The sequence below is a fragment of the Sebastes umbrosus genome, chromosome 3 (assembly GCF_015220745.1).
Source record: "Sebastes umbrosus isolate fSebUmb1 chromosome 3, fSebUmb1.pri, whole genome shotgun sequence".
NCBI classification, from domain to species: Eukaryota; Metazoa; Chordata; class Actinopteri; order Perciformes; family Sebastidae; genus Sebastes; species Sebastes umbrosus.
Window position 1 is genome coordinate 31333934 of NC_051271.1, and position 21427 is coordinate 31355360.

The window sequence follows — 21427 nt, forward strand, 5'->3', positions numbered from 1 at the left end:
GTGACGGAGAGAGAGAACCAGCTTGTAACAGACAGGACAGATACACACACACACACACACACACACAAACACACACGGAGAACCAGACAGACAGGTCCTTATGCACATAGAGTCCTTCTTCATGAAGCAGGGTGTGTAAGACAGGGAGTGCCCGAAACACACATACAGACACACGCCAGACAAAAACAAATGTGAAAGTACAGGGTTAGAATTTGGTACAATAAACACTGAGTGGAGTCACATGTGTGTTTACTCACTTGAAAGAGTATGTTGGATCCCGTTATTGCCTCGTGTTTAGGTTGTAAACAGTGCGGTGTATTTCACTCAACAAACAAATCTAAATAGATGTTGTTGTGGTCATATTAATAAGACTGTGTTTATGGGTGAGTGTATGTACATGTATGTATGTAGTGGCATAACTGTGTGTGTGAGTTTATCTTTTTCACGGGTGTAGGTGTTTTCTTCAGGAGATGTTTCTTTCCCAAAAAATAACAACAGCTATGTTTTGTTATTGTATTTTACAGAGATGTACATTTTTCTATTTGTATTTTTTAGGGCTGTCAATCGATTAAAATATTGAATTTGTCAAGTATTTAATACTCTTATCAACATGGGGGTATGCTTGCTTTATGCGAATGTACGTATATATTTATTATTGGAAATCAATAAACAACACAAAACAATGACAAATATTGTCCAGAAACCCTCACAGCCATATTTTCTGACATATTTTTCAAACTGTCTTTAAATGCAGCTCTGCTCTGTATTCCTTATCATCGATCAGTATTGTCTTGACGTCAAATGTCATAAAATGTCACTTTTTAAAGGGAAATTCCGCCTTCAAACAACTTGGTTGCATGTCCATAGTTTTTGTTTCCGATATAATAACAATGTAATCACAATGTAATCACAAGTTGAGATTTCAGTGAAATCATTAAAAAGTCACCGCTGACGATCTGACGGAGAGTCAGATGATCAGACGATAATGTGGCATTTATGTTTAACGCACTTAATAGATCCCACTTCACAGCACTTTGTATTTACTTATAAGCACTTTGTATTTACTTTTTTGCACTGTGGTTATATTCTATATATTGCACGTCTTAATGCAAATATTTGCACATATTTCATATTTCTTATATTCTCATTTCTTATTTTTAAATGTATTACTTTATTTCTTTACATATAATTGTGTATATATTGTATCATTATGTACAATATTGTATCATTATGTACATAATTTACATGTTACATGCTGCTTTATTTCTATTTTCTTACATTTCTTAATGTTTATACGTAAGACAACTGTAACGCCCAAATTTCCCCCTGAACGGATTCAGTCTGTAGTAATCTACCACAGTTTAAAGTCCAACTTCCTGGTCCAACTTTGACCTACTTACAGAAGATTTATACGCACGCAGTTTTACTGTGAAATGAAAGGTTATTACTGACATTTCAGGTGTGCTCACTGTCAGTTTTACCTCAAAATACTAACTGCTGGGGCGTTAACAGCCTGTCTGATTGTCTGACTGCTTGTGTTTCTTTCATCGTTGGACTTTTTTATAGTGAGGTCGCCATGTTCCCAGATCTCAGCAGTTACTTTTGTGAGTACAATGGTATCATAACTGATAAAGAATTAAGGTAAAAAAAAAAAAAAACGAACCCTAACCATAGCGTAAACCACAACACACATCACATCAGATATCACAATGGTTTTAAGACAAAAAAATCTTAAATAATGTATTTATTATAATATAAATAAACAATTGGTCCATGATATTGTTGGCTTAAAAGTGTTTAGTCAGTTTCACTATACAATTTACACTTTTGTTAACAAATAAGTGCGGCCGGTATGAAGAAAAAGTGTCAGAAAGAGAGTTACGAGGGTGAAAAGTGTTTTTCTTTCTTTCTTTATTTATTTATTGTTCATTTGTCACCTCATTGGAGAAAATGAGGGGGGGTGGCCACCAGCATTTTTCTTCTTTTTTTTTAGAAAGCGACCAGCACCCCCCAGAAGGTGGCGTCATAGGTGACCGCCTATATGGCTCTATGCCTTAAGCCGGCCCTTTAAGGTGTGATAAATCATAATTGTCCTTTAGTTGTAGTAGGGTGTATGAGCTGCCTAGTGTAAAGCTTCAAGAAGATTGTTTCATGTGATGAGCTGATGCGAGGAAACTGATTGTGATGAAGCAGAAATCTTTAGGAAACTGCAGACAGCAGCTCAGAAACTATAGCAGTAGGAGGAAGCTTTCACAACAGACAGTTGTTCAGGCACTGCTATAGCTAACAGGAATCTGCTGCGCTTTGTGTGTCTCTTGTGGCCTTGTGATATACGTCTCTTTCATAACATCCGCAGATCTCAGATGGGGCAGATTCCAAGAAACTTGTGTGTGAAAGTTTCTTTTCTTCCCACATTTTTCTTTATGCGGTTTCAACCTTTTTTCCGTTTCAGGGGCACATTTCCTTTCCACAGAATCCCACAAACTGAGAGTAGGCTACGCAGCGGCAAATGCACACAAACGGTTTGACAAGTGAAATGTGCAGACGGTTCTCAAGGAGCTGCAGAGTATATTTCAGTCTTAAACATAAACAGTTTCAGTAAGCCCTATCTGCTCCTGGTTCCAGAGAAACACACACACAAACACACTTCTTTGGAATCCTCCCCCGCACTTGTGTTTTCACACTTAATGGCAAAACCATCAACCACATTTCCCCTGCAGCCAGCACAAAGACTGGAATGGTGTGACCTTTGTAAAAACTGACTTTGGGAGACAGGAAATAGAGATCACCGGTAGAACAGTGACCAGACATTTCCTCTGATGCTTGATTGTGCCTGATATGCTGGTACTGCTGGCCTTTGAAGCTGGTCAAGTGATAATCAGGGGAACTACAGCATTTCTGGGTCACTGAAACTAGTAATGACTCAGTTAAACAGACAGACAAACATGCACACTGACTTTGTGCATCTTTGTGGAAAACAACAAAGCTTGATATGACGCAAATTACAGGAGAATAAAAAGAATTCCTTCGTATTGTCGTATTAACACCATAAATGCATTTCTATAAACAAATCCAGCGACCGCTTTGTGTGTTCCACGAACTAGCGGCGCCACCATTACTGCGGGGGCAAGTCGTAGTGACTCTACTGTCTGCTAACCGTGTTATGCCTATGCTGATATAATACTAATATAAGAATATGTTAACTTTAGCAAGCTGACGTTACTTGTTTCACCATGTTAGGCTGACGTCAGGCAGCTAAGAACTGTTCAGGTTCTTCCCGAAATACAAGACATCGTTGTCAAACAATAACATTACATAGAAAATAAAGGTAAAAGTAGAAAATTGTACACTTCTTAGGACAGCTCTCATTCAAATGTGTGCGTATTTTAGGGAGATGCCACCGCAGTAATGGCGACTTGTTTACATCCGGTAATTCCTCGGATTTGTCTTATTGAGATAGACAACTTAACGGTCTAAATTTCAACATATGTCATATCTGTTGTCAAGCTAATTGCATTGTGTTATGGTGATCACCTAGTAATCCCTAGCCCGGTGAATGACTGTCCGACAGCAAATGTGCCCGAGTCAGCAGGATGGCATCTTTGACTGTGGCGAGGAGCCAGAGCATTTAAGCCTGCAGCACCTCTCCATATTGTTCTGTCTGCCACACAACAAAACCAGGGCCTCCGCTGCAAAATACAGCCAAGAGCAGCACTGAGCTACAGACAGACGGGGCAGGTCAGGGGGCCGTTGGTGTACAAGTCGGTCAGTCACGCAAACATTTCTTTGCTTGTATCCGGGTCTGATTTGTCGGTGCGCATCTCGAATAATGACCAGCAACGAGGAGGCCAGACCGTTTGATACCATGACAACAGCTGCCCCAGAGGTGAGTTAGCGTCTGTTCAGACTCTGTAACTTATCTGAACTACTTTTTTTGTTGTGTTGGGCTTTTTCGTTACATTGTGTTAAAGTGATTTGGTAAAATTACTTTTGAAATGTGACTGCTACAGGACACTCAGGGTGATGATACGAGGTCCAGACAGGAGCAAGAGGAGAAACTGATCCTGACAGCCTGGCAAAGCATGGTGAGTACATGAGGAAAGAAAGTCCATATAGCTGTATTCCTTAAGACTTTCAATCAATTTCAATCGTATCGTTATCAATCGTATCGTTATCAATCGTATGGTTCAATGAAATGCACACGCTAAATCACGGTGAATCAAACAGAATCAAACTCTGCAGTCCACAAATGGTTGCATAGATGAGACAATATATATTTATATGTTTTTGTTGCCATTTTGCAGGCCTTTTTCTCCTCCCCAGTTTGGTACGTTATGGCCAGTTCCCCTGTAAGTCCACTTTTGGCCATAGGGAGGATGTTGTCAGCCTTCTCTGATACACAAAGTATCTTCTTTTAACCAACAATATAAAGGTTCACTCTTTCACTCACGCTAAATTACGAATCCTTCTACAGGGAAGGCTTGACCAGCCCTACTCTGCCTCTGATTGGCTAGTCCACACCGCCTTCGTTGGCTGGATGGGTAAGGTTTAGGCATGAGGGGTGAGATTGGTTCGGGTTAGGGTATAAGAATATGATGGTAAGCCAATCAGAGGCAGAGTTCGGCCGGCCATGCCTTCGCTATAGTAGAATTCATAATATCGCATCCCTCACTGGCTTCCCACAAGCAAGCCACCTGCAAGGATTGAGCCCTGGTCTTATTTTACCCATGTACGTTTTCTTAGGTGTTTAAAACAGTTTTTTGTTTACTCATATAGTTGATATGGCTCTAAGGCAGGTGTTAGACCAGGGGTCAGCAACCTTTACTATCAAAAGAGCCATTTTAGGCAAAAACAAAAATCTGTCTGGAGCCGCAAAACATTTGATCATTGTGATGAAGGTAACACAGTTTATAGTATATAGTATATAAGTCTAATGCAGTGAGGGCCCAAGTGCAAATGTACTACGGAGTATTAGGGCCACATTGAGGGGAAAAAAATCAGAGATTTCCAGAATACAGTCATAACTTAACGAGAAACAATGTCATATTATTAAGAGAATAAAGTCATAACTTTACGAGAAAAAAGAGAATAACACGTAAAATTACTACTTTATAATGTATTATTATGAGAATAAAGTCATAACAACTTTTTATTCTTGTAAACTTCTGACTTTACTCTCAAAATCTCAGAATTATTTTTGTGACCCAAATTCTGTGTCGTACCGTCGTACCATAGACCTACAACTATGATAAATAAAAATGAAAATGTAAACAGAAAACAGTTTTTCATTTCCATTTTTAAAAATCCACAAGGAGCCTCTGGAGAGGGGCTAAAGAGCCGCAGGTTGCAGACCCCTGTGTTAGACACTATCTAAACGGTTATTTATGCTGGTATAGTAGTAGTGGTAGTACTCTTTATTTATTATTATTATTAATGATGGCAGGTGTCAGTCCGATGTGGTTAACATGCCTGAATTATAGTACCATAGTGTTTCCACTAACAGCTGACAGTTGTTTTTGCCTCTTGCAGTCCTCAGCTCTGTGGCAGCACAGTCTGTGTAAGGACTCCAGAGCTTCAGGCCCGGCTCAGTCGTTCCTGGCCAAGCAGAGGCAGTCCACGCAGGCCAGGAGGGCGCTCTCCCTCCGGCTGCAGCCCAGGTAGGAGCCTCCATCCGCAGGGAGAAATGGAGGAGTGCAGCCCACTCATGGGCATGATGGGAAGCAAGATTGTGGAAGAAGGTGTGAATTTGAGTCACTGTCTGTGATCTATTTGCTTTGCTGCTATCACCCCCTGCTGGTCAATGTTGGAACTGGATTTCATGTAAAATAAAACAACTAAATAGCAAGTGTCAACTTGCTATTTAGTTGCTAAATTCAGTTGCTAAATTCAACTACTGTTTTTATCTGTTTTATACCTAAATGTGTATCAATAATCACCAGATTGTCTGTTCCATTCTTCATTGTATAATATTTATACATTTATTTTTGCAGGTAAGATACAATTTCCTTTATAAATAATGCAAAAACAATGACTATTCATTTTGTCATTAATGTAAAATGGTTGTGTTACTGCATCTCATTCATTTCATTCAATATTTATATAATATGCAATATATGTTTAAATTAAGTTTGAAAACACAACAGATGACATTAGAAATCATTCTATTTACAGTTATATTTTAGTAGCCTAATAAAAGAAAATAAAGTGAACAAAGAAAACTGTCACCCATTTCTGTCTGTTCATTTCAGGACCATTTTGTCCATCCAAACTTTGCTAAATTACTAGTAGCTATACAGACTTCAGTCTTCAGACTTCAAGTCACAGGCAATATATTGATATTCTATATAATGTGCAGATACCTGGAAAAAACAGAAATAGTGTTTCTTTAAACACACACTCCTTGAGCTTGAGGAATAACTGGTCTCAGTTTCATCTCCTTTGTACACATGTAGCTTCTTTGACGTCTGATGTTTAGCTTAGCTTAGCACAAAGAACAAAGTCCTGTCTCATGGTGAAGTTGTTGGCTTCATAGACTTTCACAACTCTGAACTAATGTGGATGCAATGGAGGGTAGATTGTTAGCTACTAAGATGCAACATGTAAAGAAACTTTTGGAGTCGCTTACTCGTTTTTCGATGACTGACTCTAATCTTGGTGCTAAACTAGGCTAAACATGTGATGATGAAATTTGTTTAGCTTAGCACAAATATTTAATGTCTGTGTTGAATAAACAGAGATTCAGTTGATATTTTTCTTCTCGCAAACTCTGCGAGAACAGAGTGCTACAGGAATGAGTCCTAAAACCCGGAAATTAGTTATCATTTTATCACTTCCTGTTCCCTCGTCTGGTAATCAATGTTTTTTTTTTTAATGGGTTTTTAGTTAGAGGCCTGAAATAAGGTCTGCGGTTAACACAGGCTTAAAAGATTTTAACGTTTTGTTCTAAGACATAATATACATCAATATATATACCAATTTGCCACCACTGAATTTTGAAGCCTTTGTATGTCTTAAAAAAGGCGGTTGCTAAAAAGTGGCTAAATGACACTACTAAACGTCATCACGCCGACTCGTCCGCCTTTTACAGCCTTGTTGTGTATACACACACTCATGCGACCGTGGTGTAGTTTGTTTATAGCCTAACGTTAGCTTTTTACTTCTGGTGATTGCATTTACACTTCAAAAATCATAGAAGTGGTGTTCATTTGTGAAGATAAATATCAAAATTGTGTTTGCCACAGAACTTATTTTCTGCAATAATCCAAAACCCAATGGAAAAATCCCATTGGCTTTTTGTCGAGGGAACCAGGGTGATGCTAACTTCCTGGTTGGCCTACAAAATTACGTCATCCCTGGAGCACTCTATTCCTTCAAAGTTCCCAATAGTGTCTTCAAATACCAAACTTTCCTCCCAAGTCCCAGAAGTGGTAGTTTAGTAGGCCTACTGTTCACGGTTGACTTTCAGACATCATCAGTGAGGTGGGAGGATATTTTGGAAATACTGGGAGCTTCATTTCCAAAAATTCTGCTCAAAATGTGCTGCAGATTCAAAGTAAAAGTGGAAGCAGAGTTTCGTATCTATGACTAATTTCTCTCGTGAAAACGTGCACTGAATCAAGCATTATGGTTTCAAACAGCCAAAAGTTCATGCGAACATCATTGTCCACCTAAGACCCAGTGAGCTCTGATCCCATGCTCACGCTGCGAAAACGCTGCGGTTCGTCGCAAGACGGCACAGTGAGGAGGGACATTTTGTTTCCACCAACGGGTGGTTTGGGCACGGCTCTGTTCTGGTTAATAGCCGGCTGGGAGCTGCAGTGCTCCATACTGGAGTGGGCAGCCGGGCGAAACAGGAATGCAGAGGGTTGACGGGAGGCGAAGGGGATGGCGGATGTTGATTGAGTGGACGCCTTTCTTGAGGACTGGGGAGGGGGAGGAAGCAGAGACGCAGGAGCTTGGGTTTCCCCCCTTGTACTCTCTACTTTCCCTCTTTCCTCCCCCATCTGCCACTCTTCCTCACTCTTCCCCTCCACTCCACTCACTTCCTCCTCCTCATCAACAGCAGGGTACCATTCTCGCCTCTCCTGTTCCGCCCCAAACTCAACCTCCAGCAGAGGCGTTCTAGTGCTCTTCTCCTCCCTGAAACTGTCCACGGTGCTCTGGGTTTCCTGCCCCAGCCCTGACGGCAGAGACCCACCTTTACCTATTTTACCACTGTCATCGTCTGAATCATCGCTGCATTGGTCAATGCTGGGGGAGTGGCGTAGTCTCTGGAGTTGTGCTGAGGTGCGGCGAAGAGCCCCTCCCATGAAACCGGTGGGGGAAGGGGCCGCGTTGAGAAGGCGGTTGAAGAGGGCCATGTTGGGGTGACGACTGCGTGATTCCTCCAGGTTCTCGGCAATGTCCTCCATAGGCTGGAAGTGCATCTCCTCTTTCGGGATCCTGTCAAGACATGTCAAGGTCATTTACTATTTCTCACCCCCGATTACTTCACACTACTTCTTGAATGAAGGCTGAATACTTTCACTTTCATCACCCAGATTTTCCCACGCCGCGGGGGGATTCAAACTGAAAGTATCACAGTCACAAGTCGAGCCCACATAGGCCTAGAATGAGAAGGTAAAACCCAGAGACTCACGCCATGTCAAAAGTGGACCCCTGAAAGGAGGGTTTGCGGAGGACAAAGAGAGTTGCGGCGGTGTAGGGGGGTCTTGGGTTGGAGTCGTTCCAGTAACGATCTCTCTCCATCATCGGCAGATCTCCATACATCTCGTCAACTGCCATCATGGACACCTACAAACAAAACGCAGACAGACACGCACAGATAAAGGAAAGAGCATGATAGGACAAATCCCATTACAGTTATGTTGAACTTACATAAAGACATGATGGTAAGGCTAAAATGGAAAACCAATGTTGAGCAGTATTTAGTAACATAGCCTCCGAATACTTTAAAGTAAGGTGTAAGGAGACAGCAGTAATATCAAACAAACCTGGAAATTTCGGTCTATCAGCCAGTTGGTCTCAAAGTCATCATCATCTTCTCCAAAAGGGTTGATCAGCTGCTCTGCAACCTTCAGAAAAAGTAACACATTAACTACATGAATCATTGATTTTATTTTTGTACTGTGCACAGGTATCAAAACATATATGTGACCCGCTCTCTGACCTTGAGCCACCCGGCGTAAAAGAAGAACTGCAGCAGGGTGAAGATGGGCACGTAGAGGTCGAGGTCATGACCTGGATAGCCTTGACTGGGGTCCAGGAACTGGCGACCAATGAGACACACCAGGAAAAAGCTGTACACTGCCAAAGTCACCACCTGTGGGAAAGATGGAGGTAATTGGTCACATGATACTATTTTTCAATCATATTTTTATTTGTCTATTCCACAAAGTGGACAAAATTGATATATGATTTATGATATGTAATTCAAGAAGTCATTAAAGAATAACTTTGTAGTTTAACTCATTTATTTTTAAGTAAAGGATAGTTGTTTTATGGAGGTGCGTTTCTGTATCTAACTTATAACAGTTAAAGCTGCAGTCGGTAACTTTGAGCAAATGTAATAAAAAGTTATTTTTATAAAACTGTCATTATACCCTGACAGTAGTGCATGAGACAGATAATCTGTGGGAAAAAAATCATGCTCTTCTTTGTACTCCTGTGCTCCTAATGGATATTTGCAAGATTTCACTGTGCCCAAAACAAAACAACCAAACTTTCTCATTTTACAGCTAAACAGTACACTGCAAGATTTTTCTGAAAACATTTGAGGCGAGAAATAAGATTTACAGTAACAGAATATTGATCCATATTTGATCAGCACTGCCTAGTTTCTCGAGCAGTGATTGACAGCTGCTTTAGAGACTCTTTGGCTCTGATTGGTTGTTTTCCTTTGGGCACGTTGTGGCCCAATCCCAATATCCACACTCACAGACACTGTCAGTTGACAGCGGGACAGCCCTAAACACTCACTCACTTTGAGGGAACACGCCTCAAAGTCCGTGAGGGTTTAGGGCTGTCCCGCTGTCAAATCGTCAAGTCCTTGAGGGCTCTCTCGCAGACATTTTGAGCCCTTTTGAACACTAACTGTAAGTCTGTATTTCTGCAGACTTTGCCAAAGGGAATTACCCACAATTCATAGCTTTGCGACATTAAACACGGGGTTACCAGGGGAAGCCCAGAGGCGTAAAAAAACCCCACAATAAACAAGGAGGACAGCACATGGATGTTCAGCCTGGCATATTTACATTTACACAGAAACATCAACATTAAGGATTTAAGATGGTATATAAAAAACATGAAATCAGAGTAATACAAGTATTAGACTATATTACCAGGTCTTTTAATTCTGCTTAATGAAGTTTGACTAAAACAGGTCAATTGATTTTTTGACAGTTACCACTTGTCTTGTAAGACAAGAGCCTGGAAGACATTCAAATAGGCAGTAAAAAACATAAAATAAAAACCCCAAACTGGAGTCATCAAGGTAACGTGGTATATCGCCGCAAAGTGCTCTCCCATTCATATTGATACCATTTCAAGCCCTTGCAGCATCTCACCCTCAACCATTTACCAGGTTACGTCAGTTAAGTCCCTGAGGGTTCAGGGTTTAAGACATTAGGGGGGACTTTGGGATTGGGCCGTGTTTATTTTCACAGATTATCTATCTCATGAACTACTGTCAAGATATAGTGACCGTTTTATAAAAATAACTTTTTTTTATCACATTTGCTCAAAGTTACTGATGGCAACTTTAAAGACAACTTCCCATAATGGTGCTCAAACAATAAAAACATTCTCACTTTTTGTCCCGCCAAACACAGCTGTAACTAATAACCAAATTATAAAAGCTGTATTTCATTCAGGCGTGCATGCTGACTCTTTACTGGGACAATTAAATTGAATAGTTGTTCATGTCATTAGTTACACCTGTGCTTATCCTGCTAGGACGAGTCAAATTCCTGTTGTGGAAAACGTCTATAAATATAGAGAGAAAGTCTCTATAATCTTAATAGAGTTGATCTGTTAGACAGGAGTACTGAGGGACTACTGAAGTTGACAGATTTATATCAGGGAGCCAGATATAGTCCTATTTATTCTTCTTTTAGACAAGGTGAGTTGTTTGGGCATGACATTATTGATTTAAAAAAAGTATTTGTTAATAAAACGTCAAAGTATTATTATAAGTATTATTAGTAAAATTGCAGTAAGAAACATACACAGGCTTTTTTCACAGCAGACATTTTGACTTGTCATAGTAGGAAGACCCCAGGTGTTACTAATAACGTTAACGGTGGCTCTGCTCTAGTCAAGCGTCCCAGTAAGCCTTGACAGTGTGACAGTTATCTTATTATTTACACCTGCTCTTCTCTCACTGTGACACATCAAAATGTGTCTCTGAGCTTAAAATACTGAGGCCTGCACTGTTCACGTCAGAAAGGAGGTGAGATGCTTGAACCTTTGAACTGCTCTGTGCTGTACTTTTGGCTAGTATCTTCTCCAGAGCAATTGTCACGAAGGCTCATGGGAACTGTAGTATCTTGAACTTGTGTCAGCACAAGGTAGAGTAACTGCTCTGGATGAAAGGCAGGCTGATGCACGTAGGGAGAGATGGTGCCTTCAAATGAATCTCGTGAGCTTGTTTTTACAACATGGGAAGTCGTGTACATGATATGCTTGGCATTCACGTGGTTAAGTCCTGAGAACTCCACTGCTAAGCAACGGTAATATTAACGTTACTGTCGGCATCTAGAAACCACAGAGGTTAACAATTTAGCAAGCTGGCAAGCGGGTAACATAATGCAGTAAATATAAAGGCATAATGACAGAGGAAAAAGATGAGGCCGTTGGGAATATCAACATTTTCCTCAGAAATATTATAAAATTACGAAGAAAAACTATATACAACTAAACTTACAATATATTAACTTATTATGCACCGAAATATTTCTGACAACGTCAACAAACACGTCATAAGTCGTGAACTCTGAGCTTTCAGAAACTTTCCACTTACGAGGTCGTGAATACCACAAGAGGGGGTCGTTCATATGGACTCTTCTCATGAACACAGTAAACACAACCCCATTTGAAGGCACCATGACAGTAATGAGCGTGGCGTTTTACCCAAAGTTAAACATTTTTCAACTCTCTGCAAACAGAAAAATACACAAACGTGCAGCGCTCAGCGCAGACTAGATGCTCAGCGCAGACTAGATGCTCAGCGCAGACTAGATGCTCAGCGCAGACTAGACGCTCAGCGCAGACTAGACGCTCAGCGCAGACTAGACGCTCAGCGCAGACTAGACGCTCAGCGCAGACTAGACGCTCAGCGCAGACTAGACGCTCAGCGCAGACTAGACGCTCAGCGCAGATTAGTGGCTCAGCACCTCGTCGCGCTACTGGCATTTGTAGCATAGTGTAAATATGCGATGCTCCCATTGCAAAGAATTCAAAAAAGAAAAAACATGAACATAACGGTTGTGGCGGTTGCTTGCCATCCCCTGCGGTATTGCAATATTGCGGTTATTGCGACAGACCTACTTAGAACCAAAGCACATAGTCAAAGAATTCTAACCAGTAGCCGTAAACCACTATTGTTTAATGACCAGGAAGACTTGAAGTCATTAAAAGTTACCATTATATTGTTCAAACCAGCAGCACAACCCAGTTTACTATTAAATAGTTTCATATTAATGGTGGGTGGAGCCAACGTGCATATCAGCCAATACCTCCACCGCCTGCTAGTTTATTTGTCAATTCAGCTGTAAAAAATCCTGTTCAAACACAACAACAGTTCTTCAGGACCAATGTAGAAAACTGACAAGCCTCAAGAAAAAAAAACATTGTGAGTGAGTGTAATAGTGAATGAAAACCAGAGCTCAATTAAAGATGTGAGTATGAGTGCAGCACGAGCACTAACCTGAGTGTAGACTAGAGGAACGCTGATCATGTCGTAATGAAACAGCATGCTGCACTTCCCTCTGAACGCATTCAGCTCCTGTTCACACACAAACACAGAGACTTGCTGAGGTCAGCATTTATCCAAACTCTTCTGTCTTTATGTCTGTGTGAATATACATCTAAAACTGAATCAAAGCACAAGAAGTGTAGTTCCTCATCGTCAGTGGGCCAAGTGTAATTGTGTGTGTAATTGTGTGTGCGTGAAATTGTGTGTGCGTGTGTGTGTGTAATGCTGCACCTCCAGCAGTAGTTTGAGTGTGTGATCGTCTTTGATCCTGCCCTCACAGCGGGCCACAGCCGCCAGGTTGGTGAACCAAACACAGGGGATCCAGTATTTGTTATAAGGCGAGTGGAGGCCCTCGAACTTCTTTCGTTCCTCTCTTGACATGAATCCTGTACAAACAGCAGAGCAAAGCATCACACACCTCAGGTTCATTGATTTATTCAATTTGGCTCACAGATGGGGAGGAATGAGGGATCAGTATTCTGTATTTTTTAGCCTGTGGTTGGTTTCCTGAACTTTTCTTGGAGTCTGATTACTACAGTATTTATATAGTCATTTAAAGGGACTATATGTAAGAATCAGAAATTGCTTGTTAAACCTGCAGGAGGCAGAATATTTTTGGCATCATTGGGCAAAGATTCCATAATAACCTTTCAACATATTGTAATTTGAGTGTTCTGAGAGATAACTAGACTTCTGCAACTCCTCATGGCTCTGTTTTCAGGCTTTAAAAAATCTAATTTCATTGAGAGAGCGTTCCTATTGGCTGTGCTACGGTCATGTGACCAGAACCTGGCGGGCCTTCACCAGATTTCACAATGGCGGCGGCGTCACTAACTTTCTCATTTTACAGCTAAACCGTGCACTACAAGATGATTCTGAAAACATTTGAGGCAAGAAATAGGCATTACAGTAACATAATATTGATTCATATTTGATCAGCGCTGCCTAGTTTGACTGTTTGGTCGGAGTTTGCGAGTGATTGACAGCCGGCTCTCATAGACAGCAGATGGACAGCAGACCTCAGATCAGCTCTTACTGCTTGTTTTCCTCCGGTCTGTGAAATCTTGCAGATGCCGTTAGGAGCACCGGAGGACACCGGAGGACACAGAGGCACAGGATTTTTTTCAGGTTACCTGTTTCATGTACTACTTTCACGATAAAGTAACCGATTTATAAAAATAACTTTTTTTAATCATACTTGCTCCTATCCCGCCTACTTCAGCTTTAACCACTGACCTTATTTCAGGCATCTAACTAAAAACCCATTCAATAAACCCATTGACTTCCAGACGAGGGAACCGGAAGTGCGAAAATGCTAACTCATTTCATGGTTTTAGGATTCATTCCTGTAGCACTCTATAAAGGCACTTGTGAGCATGCATGACGTCACATCAGTTGTTTTTTGGCCCGCATTGTTCAAATTAAAAGCAGTCTACAGGCTGATAGAGGAAACCAAGAAAGTTGTGTAAGCTCTCATTTTTTAGGTTAGGTTACAACCTGTTCACATATTGGCACGATTACAAACGATTACAAAATGTCTATACGTGTAAAAACTTACATACAGTCCCTTTAATGTGTCAAGAAAAGACGCTGTAGCTCTATCAGTTAAAAAAAATGTTAAAATATACTATTACTGTTTATAACACTTAAAGTCACGGTGTAAAATCAAACTTTGACGACACCAAAAGTTGCAACACAGTTCATTTAGGAAACAGTGAGGAGAGGATTGCTCCACCAGCGTCTCTTGATCTTGTAACTGACGTATGATTTTATTTTACTTTTTTTTATCACCAGGGAATTTCAAGATGTGCCTGTCCTTGTGATTGCTCCTGCTCACTGGTGTAGAGAACGTACAGGAGAGGAAACAACACACACTGATGACGTGAGTATGTGACTGATCACATCACTCCATCTACAGCACTTCCTGTCACTTTCTGAGTACAGTGTGAGAAAGTCCGACTCAGTGCAATAATAATTGCTGAGAGAGAGGCGCACTGACTAAAACAGTGGTTGCATTGTGTATTTCCAATGAGTGCATGTTTCATTATTTATTTAAAGTTTTACTCATTTAAAACTTCTTAGATAATTGTATAAGATCTAGGGTTGTCAAAGTTAACGCAATAATAACACGTTAGCGCAAATTAGTTTTAACGCCACTAATTTCTTTAACGCATTAATGCAAGTTGCAATTTTTAGGTTGTAGCGGGCTCAGTTGTAAAGCTACAGTGTAGATCTGGCATCATATGAAACTAGAAAAAACCTAAGGAATCCATTGGTACCAACCATGTTATACTAGCTCCTTGGGAGGAGGCTACATAACGCTCCAAACTTGTGCTAAATTTTGGCAAGATAAAACTGTCATGGCTATTTTCAAAGGGGTCCCTTGACCTCTGACCTCAAGATATGTGAATGTAAATGGGTTCTATGGGTACCCACGAGTCTCCCCTTTATAGACATGCCCACTTTATGATAATCACATGCAGTTTGGGGCAAGTCATAGTCAAGTCAGCACACTGACACACTGATAGCTGTTGTTGCCTGTTGGGCTGCAGTTTGCCATGTTATGATTTGAGCATATTTTACATGCTAAATGCAGTACCTGTGAGGGTTTCTGGACAATATCTGTCATTGTTTTGTGTTGGTATTGATTTCCAATAATAAATATATACATACATTTGCATAAAGCAGCATATTTGCCCACTCCCATGTTGATAAGAGTATTAAATACTTGACAAATCTCCCTTTAAGGTACAATGTGCAATTAATCGAGATTAAATATTTTAATCGATTGAAAGCCTTAATAAGATCACATCTAACTCACTGCACAATCACAGTGGGTGTTGCTGGTTAAGGATGGACCCCATCACCAACCCTGTCCTTGTAGCTACTCACCAGCCTCCACCACATGGTCCACAGTGGGGAAACGCTTGAACACGGCCGTGCTGACAGAGCGGAGGATGAGCAGGGCCGACAGACTGGCGTAACGCATCATGGTCCGTCTCAGCAGGCGGCCCCTCTCGTCACTCCCCTGGAGGCCCCCAGACAGGACGCACATGAGCGTGTCAGGGAGCGGGATGCAGGTGTACTGGCTCCACCACCGGTTCACCACCAGGGTCACATAGAAACCTGCAGGCAGCAGTGGAAAGGAGACACGCGGGGGATTAGATGGTTTTTGTCAAATTTTCTAACAAGTACTGTCCTCTGGGTTCCCTGGTGGCCTCAGGGGCTTCAAGCAAAAAAATTTTAAAAAAATAGTTGTGGGGTCATTCCTGTTATGCAGCAACATTTCAGCCTCATGACTTTGAAAAAAAAGATGGATTTTTCACACTTTTTTTTAATTATATAAGAATAGTGATATGTTTAAAGGGACTATTTGTAACTTTCAGAAATGCTTCTTAACAGCGACACCTGTGGCCGTGAAATCAACGAAAGTCAGCGTCAGGCTGGCTTGCTCGCTCTAAATATACCTGAACAAGCATCGCTCAAAACAGTGAGACGACACACGTCAGCTAAAACCACAATATCACTCTATATTTCAGCTGCTTGGCAGTAATGTTAGCTGACCAGACGAAGGTCTCTCCATGAACATGATTTAGATCTGATCCTAGTGTTGGCTTTTCCTGCCTAAGTGCAGGCTGAAGCAGCGGGACTCTGCAGCGTGTCTCCCTGCTCTCTCCGCCCGCAGCCGGAGAGAGCAGAGGAGACACCGGCACCCGGTCGGTAACGAGAGGGTAACGTAATTCTCTGAAGAGCTCCGTCACTTCACAAGACACGGGAAAGCTCTGTTGGTCTGGAGGAACTGCAGCATTTATTTCTGCACAAACGTCCACTGTACATTCACTAGATATTCTCAGAGCTAAACTAACTCTTCTGCAGTGTGTAGTGAGCGCGCGTTCACGTCTAGAGGTGGAGCGAGACAGCGACAGGGACACAGAGTAAATGATAAAAATGGTAAAAAAACAAAAACAAAACTATAGTATATGTATATTATTTATGTATTATCAGAGAGAGCTTAACATGGCCTATACATTGATTAAAGAATATGTTGGGTCTTTTATAATTTTATATTATAATTATTATTTATTATTATTATTATTATTTATAGTTCCTGTAGAAGTTGATTTTGCACTGGAGACATGTACCAAAAAAAGCTCAGTAAAGTTAAAAAAAAAAAAAAAAAGGTTATTTTAATGTGCATTATTCATTGTTTATGTCATAAAGAAGCTCTTAATCTATCATTTAAGACTTTTTTTTAATAATTATTTGACACATTTTAAAGAAAATATGAGGCAGTAATTCATGGGGACAGAAGTGTTGCTGCATAACAGGGCTTTACTGACATTTCTGCTATTGGAGCCCAACTGATACATCAGAGAGCCAGTCATGGTGAATCATCCTGACTTATCACATACTGTATATGTTAGCAAGTGTTTTAGCTAGATTGAAGGACAAAACAATGAAAACATATCAGATTAATAAACAGAAATGAATGAATAATCAGAATGGTAATCTCTTTTGATGGATCCTATAGCCACAATCATACTGTCCCCTCTTCTGTTATCCCAAAGTGGACAAAAACATCCTCTGTGCTTACCCAGTACAAAGGACATGGGGATGAGACTGGCGTAGTGGTTGCAATAAATTGCCAGCTTTTCGAAATACCTCTTCTGATCATCATACAGGACAAATCTGAAAGAGTAACAGTGATACACAGTGGTTGGTTTGTAAATCAAAGCACAGCTGAATGTGTTTCCTAAAGCTGCCCTCTCTCTGTCTTACCTGTAAGTGATGCTGATGGCGGTATACATGGCAAAGAAAGCCAGGAACTCTTTATATAACACCTTGTAGATGCTGCCTTTCCAGGCCAAAAGCAGCTTGGAGAAGCCACAGAAACGGGCGTTTGCAACTCTGGCTGTGTAGGTGACAGTCATTGGTGACAGCCAGATTATAGTAGGTCCTCAATACAAAAAAGAGCTGTATGAGAGAAACAAGCACCTCTGAGATTATTACACCTGCAGTGCTCCTGTAACAAAGTTCAGGTGGGTCAGAGGCCATGAACAGATCAACTCATGTTGTATAACTGACACAACTCTCTCTCTGGTCATTCATTTGATTCACAGATAAAAGTATGAATGAATGAATGAAAGACTTTATTTCGAAAATAAAGTAAATAAAAACTGATACAAAATAATAACAAACAAAACAAGAGTAATAGTGTCCGAAAAGGAGTAGGTAGAAGTAAAGCTTATATTTCCCTATACCCCTTACTCACTTCTCCTCTAATAACTCATATATCATAGAATGATAATATAATATAATATATAAACTATCCCAGATTTATTTACATCTTAAATTAAATATATGAACAGCATCCCAAGTTTATTTATAACCCACATATCCATCCGGAGTTAAAAAGTAGATATAAACCAACCCTGTTCTTCAACCATATACCTCCCAAAAATATATTTTTTGAATAGCTTTTTAAAGTGATTTAAATTTGTGCTACGCTCCACAAATCCACCCCACAGACTGAAATACACATACTCTTCTTTGTTGTAGAACACAATGCTTTTTAAAATTCAATTTTCCTCTTAAATTATAACCCCCCTCCCTGTCACAAAACATTTTTTGAATATTGCTCGGAAGTGAATTATGTCTTGCTTTGAACATAATTATTGCAGTTTTAAATTTGACAAAATCCATGAATTTCAATGCATGTGACTTTAAAAAAGTGTGTTTGTGTGTTCCCTATATATCCCACATTATTTACTATCCTGATTGCTCTCTTTTGTAGTATGCATAATGGTTGTAAATTTCTTTTATAAGTGTTAAACCTCAAACTTCCACACAGTAATTCAGATATGGTGATACAAGTGAAGAATACAGAATGTGCAGTGATTTATGGTCCAGCATGTGTCTTGTTTTCCTAAAAGTACATCCCCATCACCTTCACTGAATCATACTAAAAGATCAGAGTTATTTCTCATGTATTTTTTGTCTTAAAATAATATCTCCTTACCTTTTTGTAGTGTTTTTTCTTGATGAATGCACCAATTGCTCAGCGCATCTCTGTGCGTAATTGGCACCACTGGAGAAGTGAATTCACATCTTCACTTAACAGTATATAGTCTTCTTCTTCTGCACTGTGCAGTTTTTCTTTTCTTTTTTTTTCCAAAGAGCTCATAACCCTGATATCCCCCGGCGTCAGATCGGTTAACTCGAGGCTCGGTCGGCTGCATGGCAGTAATCCTCTGGAGCCTCCTCCAGTGGTCAGTGCGCCCCGGGGTAAATCCCCCAAAACGAGGAGGAGGAGGCGGAGGAGGAGCTCGTTAGCGAGGCCCCCGACCGGCAGAGCGCGGCTCGCTGATGGACCACAAGCGACAGGCCGCAACAGAACACTACAGCATACAGGACTTATGAAACACGAGCAAGTGGGCCATGGCAAACTGGCCTGTTAAGTGATATGAAAACAACAACCACTTTTAATGCTTACAGGTTTATAATTATAGGCTTGTTGAATTATAATATACCAGTGGTAAAAAAAAAAAAAAAAATCATCTTCCTGAGTCCATCCTATTTATGTTTTCTCAAGAAAAAAATCCCAGTGGGGTGTAATAATCCCAATTGTTACCAAATGAAACTTCCCACCAGGACATATTTTTTCAAAAGGAAATAATTTATCAACAACAGATGACTTTTAATGACTTTGGATATTTCAAGCTGTGCCTGTGATGCTCATGAGGCCTACAATATTCTTAATAATGGATATTTTGCATTAAATTTAGCTGTCACGTGCACTGTTAAGAATTTCCCAGTAAAATAACAGTAAAGAACTGGCAGCAGGGTTGCCTTTATGTTACTGTAAAATTAACATTATCATACTGTCGCTGAAATTTACAGCTTTGTTTTTCACCATTATTTTTACATTATCTTACTGATTTGTTTTAATGCACTATTTAGGTTGTATTTTTTACATACATTTTAATAAACATTATTTTGTTGCCTAGATGAATAGACTTGGCAGGTTACAGACATAGGAATAGTCACACTAAATGTAATTAAAGGCACTTGTTAGGAAAAAGGCTATAATAGACTTGTTGACACTTTTCCCAAAATGTCTGTCTATAGCTGGCTACAAGCACAGAATGCAAACCATAACAACATGTGAGACAACAACAACAGAGCTAATTCACTGATTTTACAATCATGTACAATGTACAAGCCTCACATGTGCAGATCAGGTCCCAGAATTAAAAAAATACTGCATGAAACTGTTACTGATGATACTTTAAACAGTTGATCAGCAGTAAGGTGCTGTTTTTTAAGAATGCATTATAGTTCAGTTAAAAAACGGCCTATGAGCGTAATTTTTAACAGTAAAGCACTGTTTTTAGCAATAACAGGTTAATACTGTTGAAATCCTGCTGTAAATTAACAGCAATTGTTTACAGTGTACATATTTTCTGTAATATACCATTAATTCACATAATACTAGACAGGTTAATCATCTTCAGCTGCCTTTTTACTAAACTAAACATGGCCAGTACTCCCTCAGATATCGTGGTGTACAAATATGGAACACCAAAACACATGTTATCAAGAGCTCGTTATCCTTAGAACATTTTAAAAAGGGAATTATCATCACATTTAATTCATGATGTCTAATTATCTTTTGATATGTTTAGATATATTTTCTTTTCTTCTGTACTGTTTTTTGTATGTATTTCATTGTTTTTGTTGGATTGTTTTCCACTGTTTGGTTAGGGTTTTTCTGCACATTTTGTGTACTTGTTGTTGTTGTTTAACTTTTGTTGTATTTTTAAGATTATGTTAGCTTAGATCTTCCTTACTTATTTTTTATTGGGGTTTTTTTCTCCTGGGGTTGTTGGGGAGGTCCTTTGTATAAGTCTGTGGCTTCTTGACCTCTCCTTACACATTTCTGTTTTTTTTTCATTGACTGGATTTTGTGAAGTTTTATATATGTGCAAATAAATAAATTAATTAATATTTAAAAAAAAATATCAGTGGTAGAAAAAATCAACTTCCTGCATCAGTGCTATTTATTTTTTTCTCAAGAAAATTCCCAGTGGGGTGTAATAATCCCACTTGTTACCAAATGCAACTTCCCACCAGGACATATTTTTTTCAAACAGAAATCATTTATTAGGCTACACTCAACAACAGATGACTTTTAATGACTTTGGCTATTTCAAGCTGTGCCTGTGATGCTCATGAGGCATTAAGTTTAGGTGTCACATGTGTTATTCCCCTGTATTTTTCATTTCAAGTCAGTCCCTCCTGAACTGTGGTGTTGAAGGTAAAAGGGGACTCATTATGCTTTAGTGTTTTTTCTAGGGCTGTCAGTCCTAATTGAGATTAATGGCACATTTTTTAAGTATTTAATACTCTTATCAACATGGGAGTGGACAAATATGCTGCTTTATGAATACACAT

The 21427-nt window shown here is 39.9% G+C and overlaps 2 protein-coding genes across 2 annotated transcripts; one reads left to right on the forward strand and one right to left on the reverse strand.

Moving 5' to 3' along the window:
- The first annotated feature begins 3575 nt into the window (after window positions 1-3575).
- On the forward strand, window positions 3576-6431 carry LOC119485855 (protein Hook homolog 2-like). Its single transcript, XM_037765677.1, has 3 exons — window positions 3576-3886; window positions 4011-4085; window positions 5530-6431. Exons 1-3 carry the CDS (start codon window positions 3830-3832, stop codon window positions 5659-5661), a joined length of 264 nt encoding a protein of 87 aa, XP_037621605.1. The 5' UTR covers window positions 3576-3829; the 3' UTR covers window positions 5662-6431.
- Window positions 6432-7323: 892 nt separating this feature from the next.
- Window positions 7324-17904, reverse strand: best2 (bestrophin 2). The gene is made up of 9 exons (XM_037765638.1): window positions 17753-17904; window positions 17568-17662; window positions 15866-16099; window positions 13205-13359; window positions 12926-13003; window positions 9170-9322; window positions 8994-9074; window positions 8639-8793; window positions 7324-8442 (listed from the first exon to the last, which is right to left on the reverse strand). The coding sequence occupies exons 1-9, from the start codon at window positions 17902-17904 to the stop codon at window positions 7668-7670; spliced, it is 1878 nt and encodes a 625-aa protein (XP_037621566.1). The 3' UTR covers window positions 7324-7667.
- Window positions 17905-21427: the final 3523 nt, after the last annotated feature.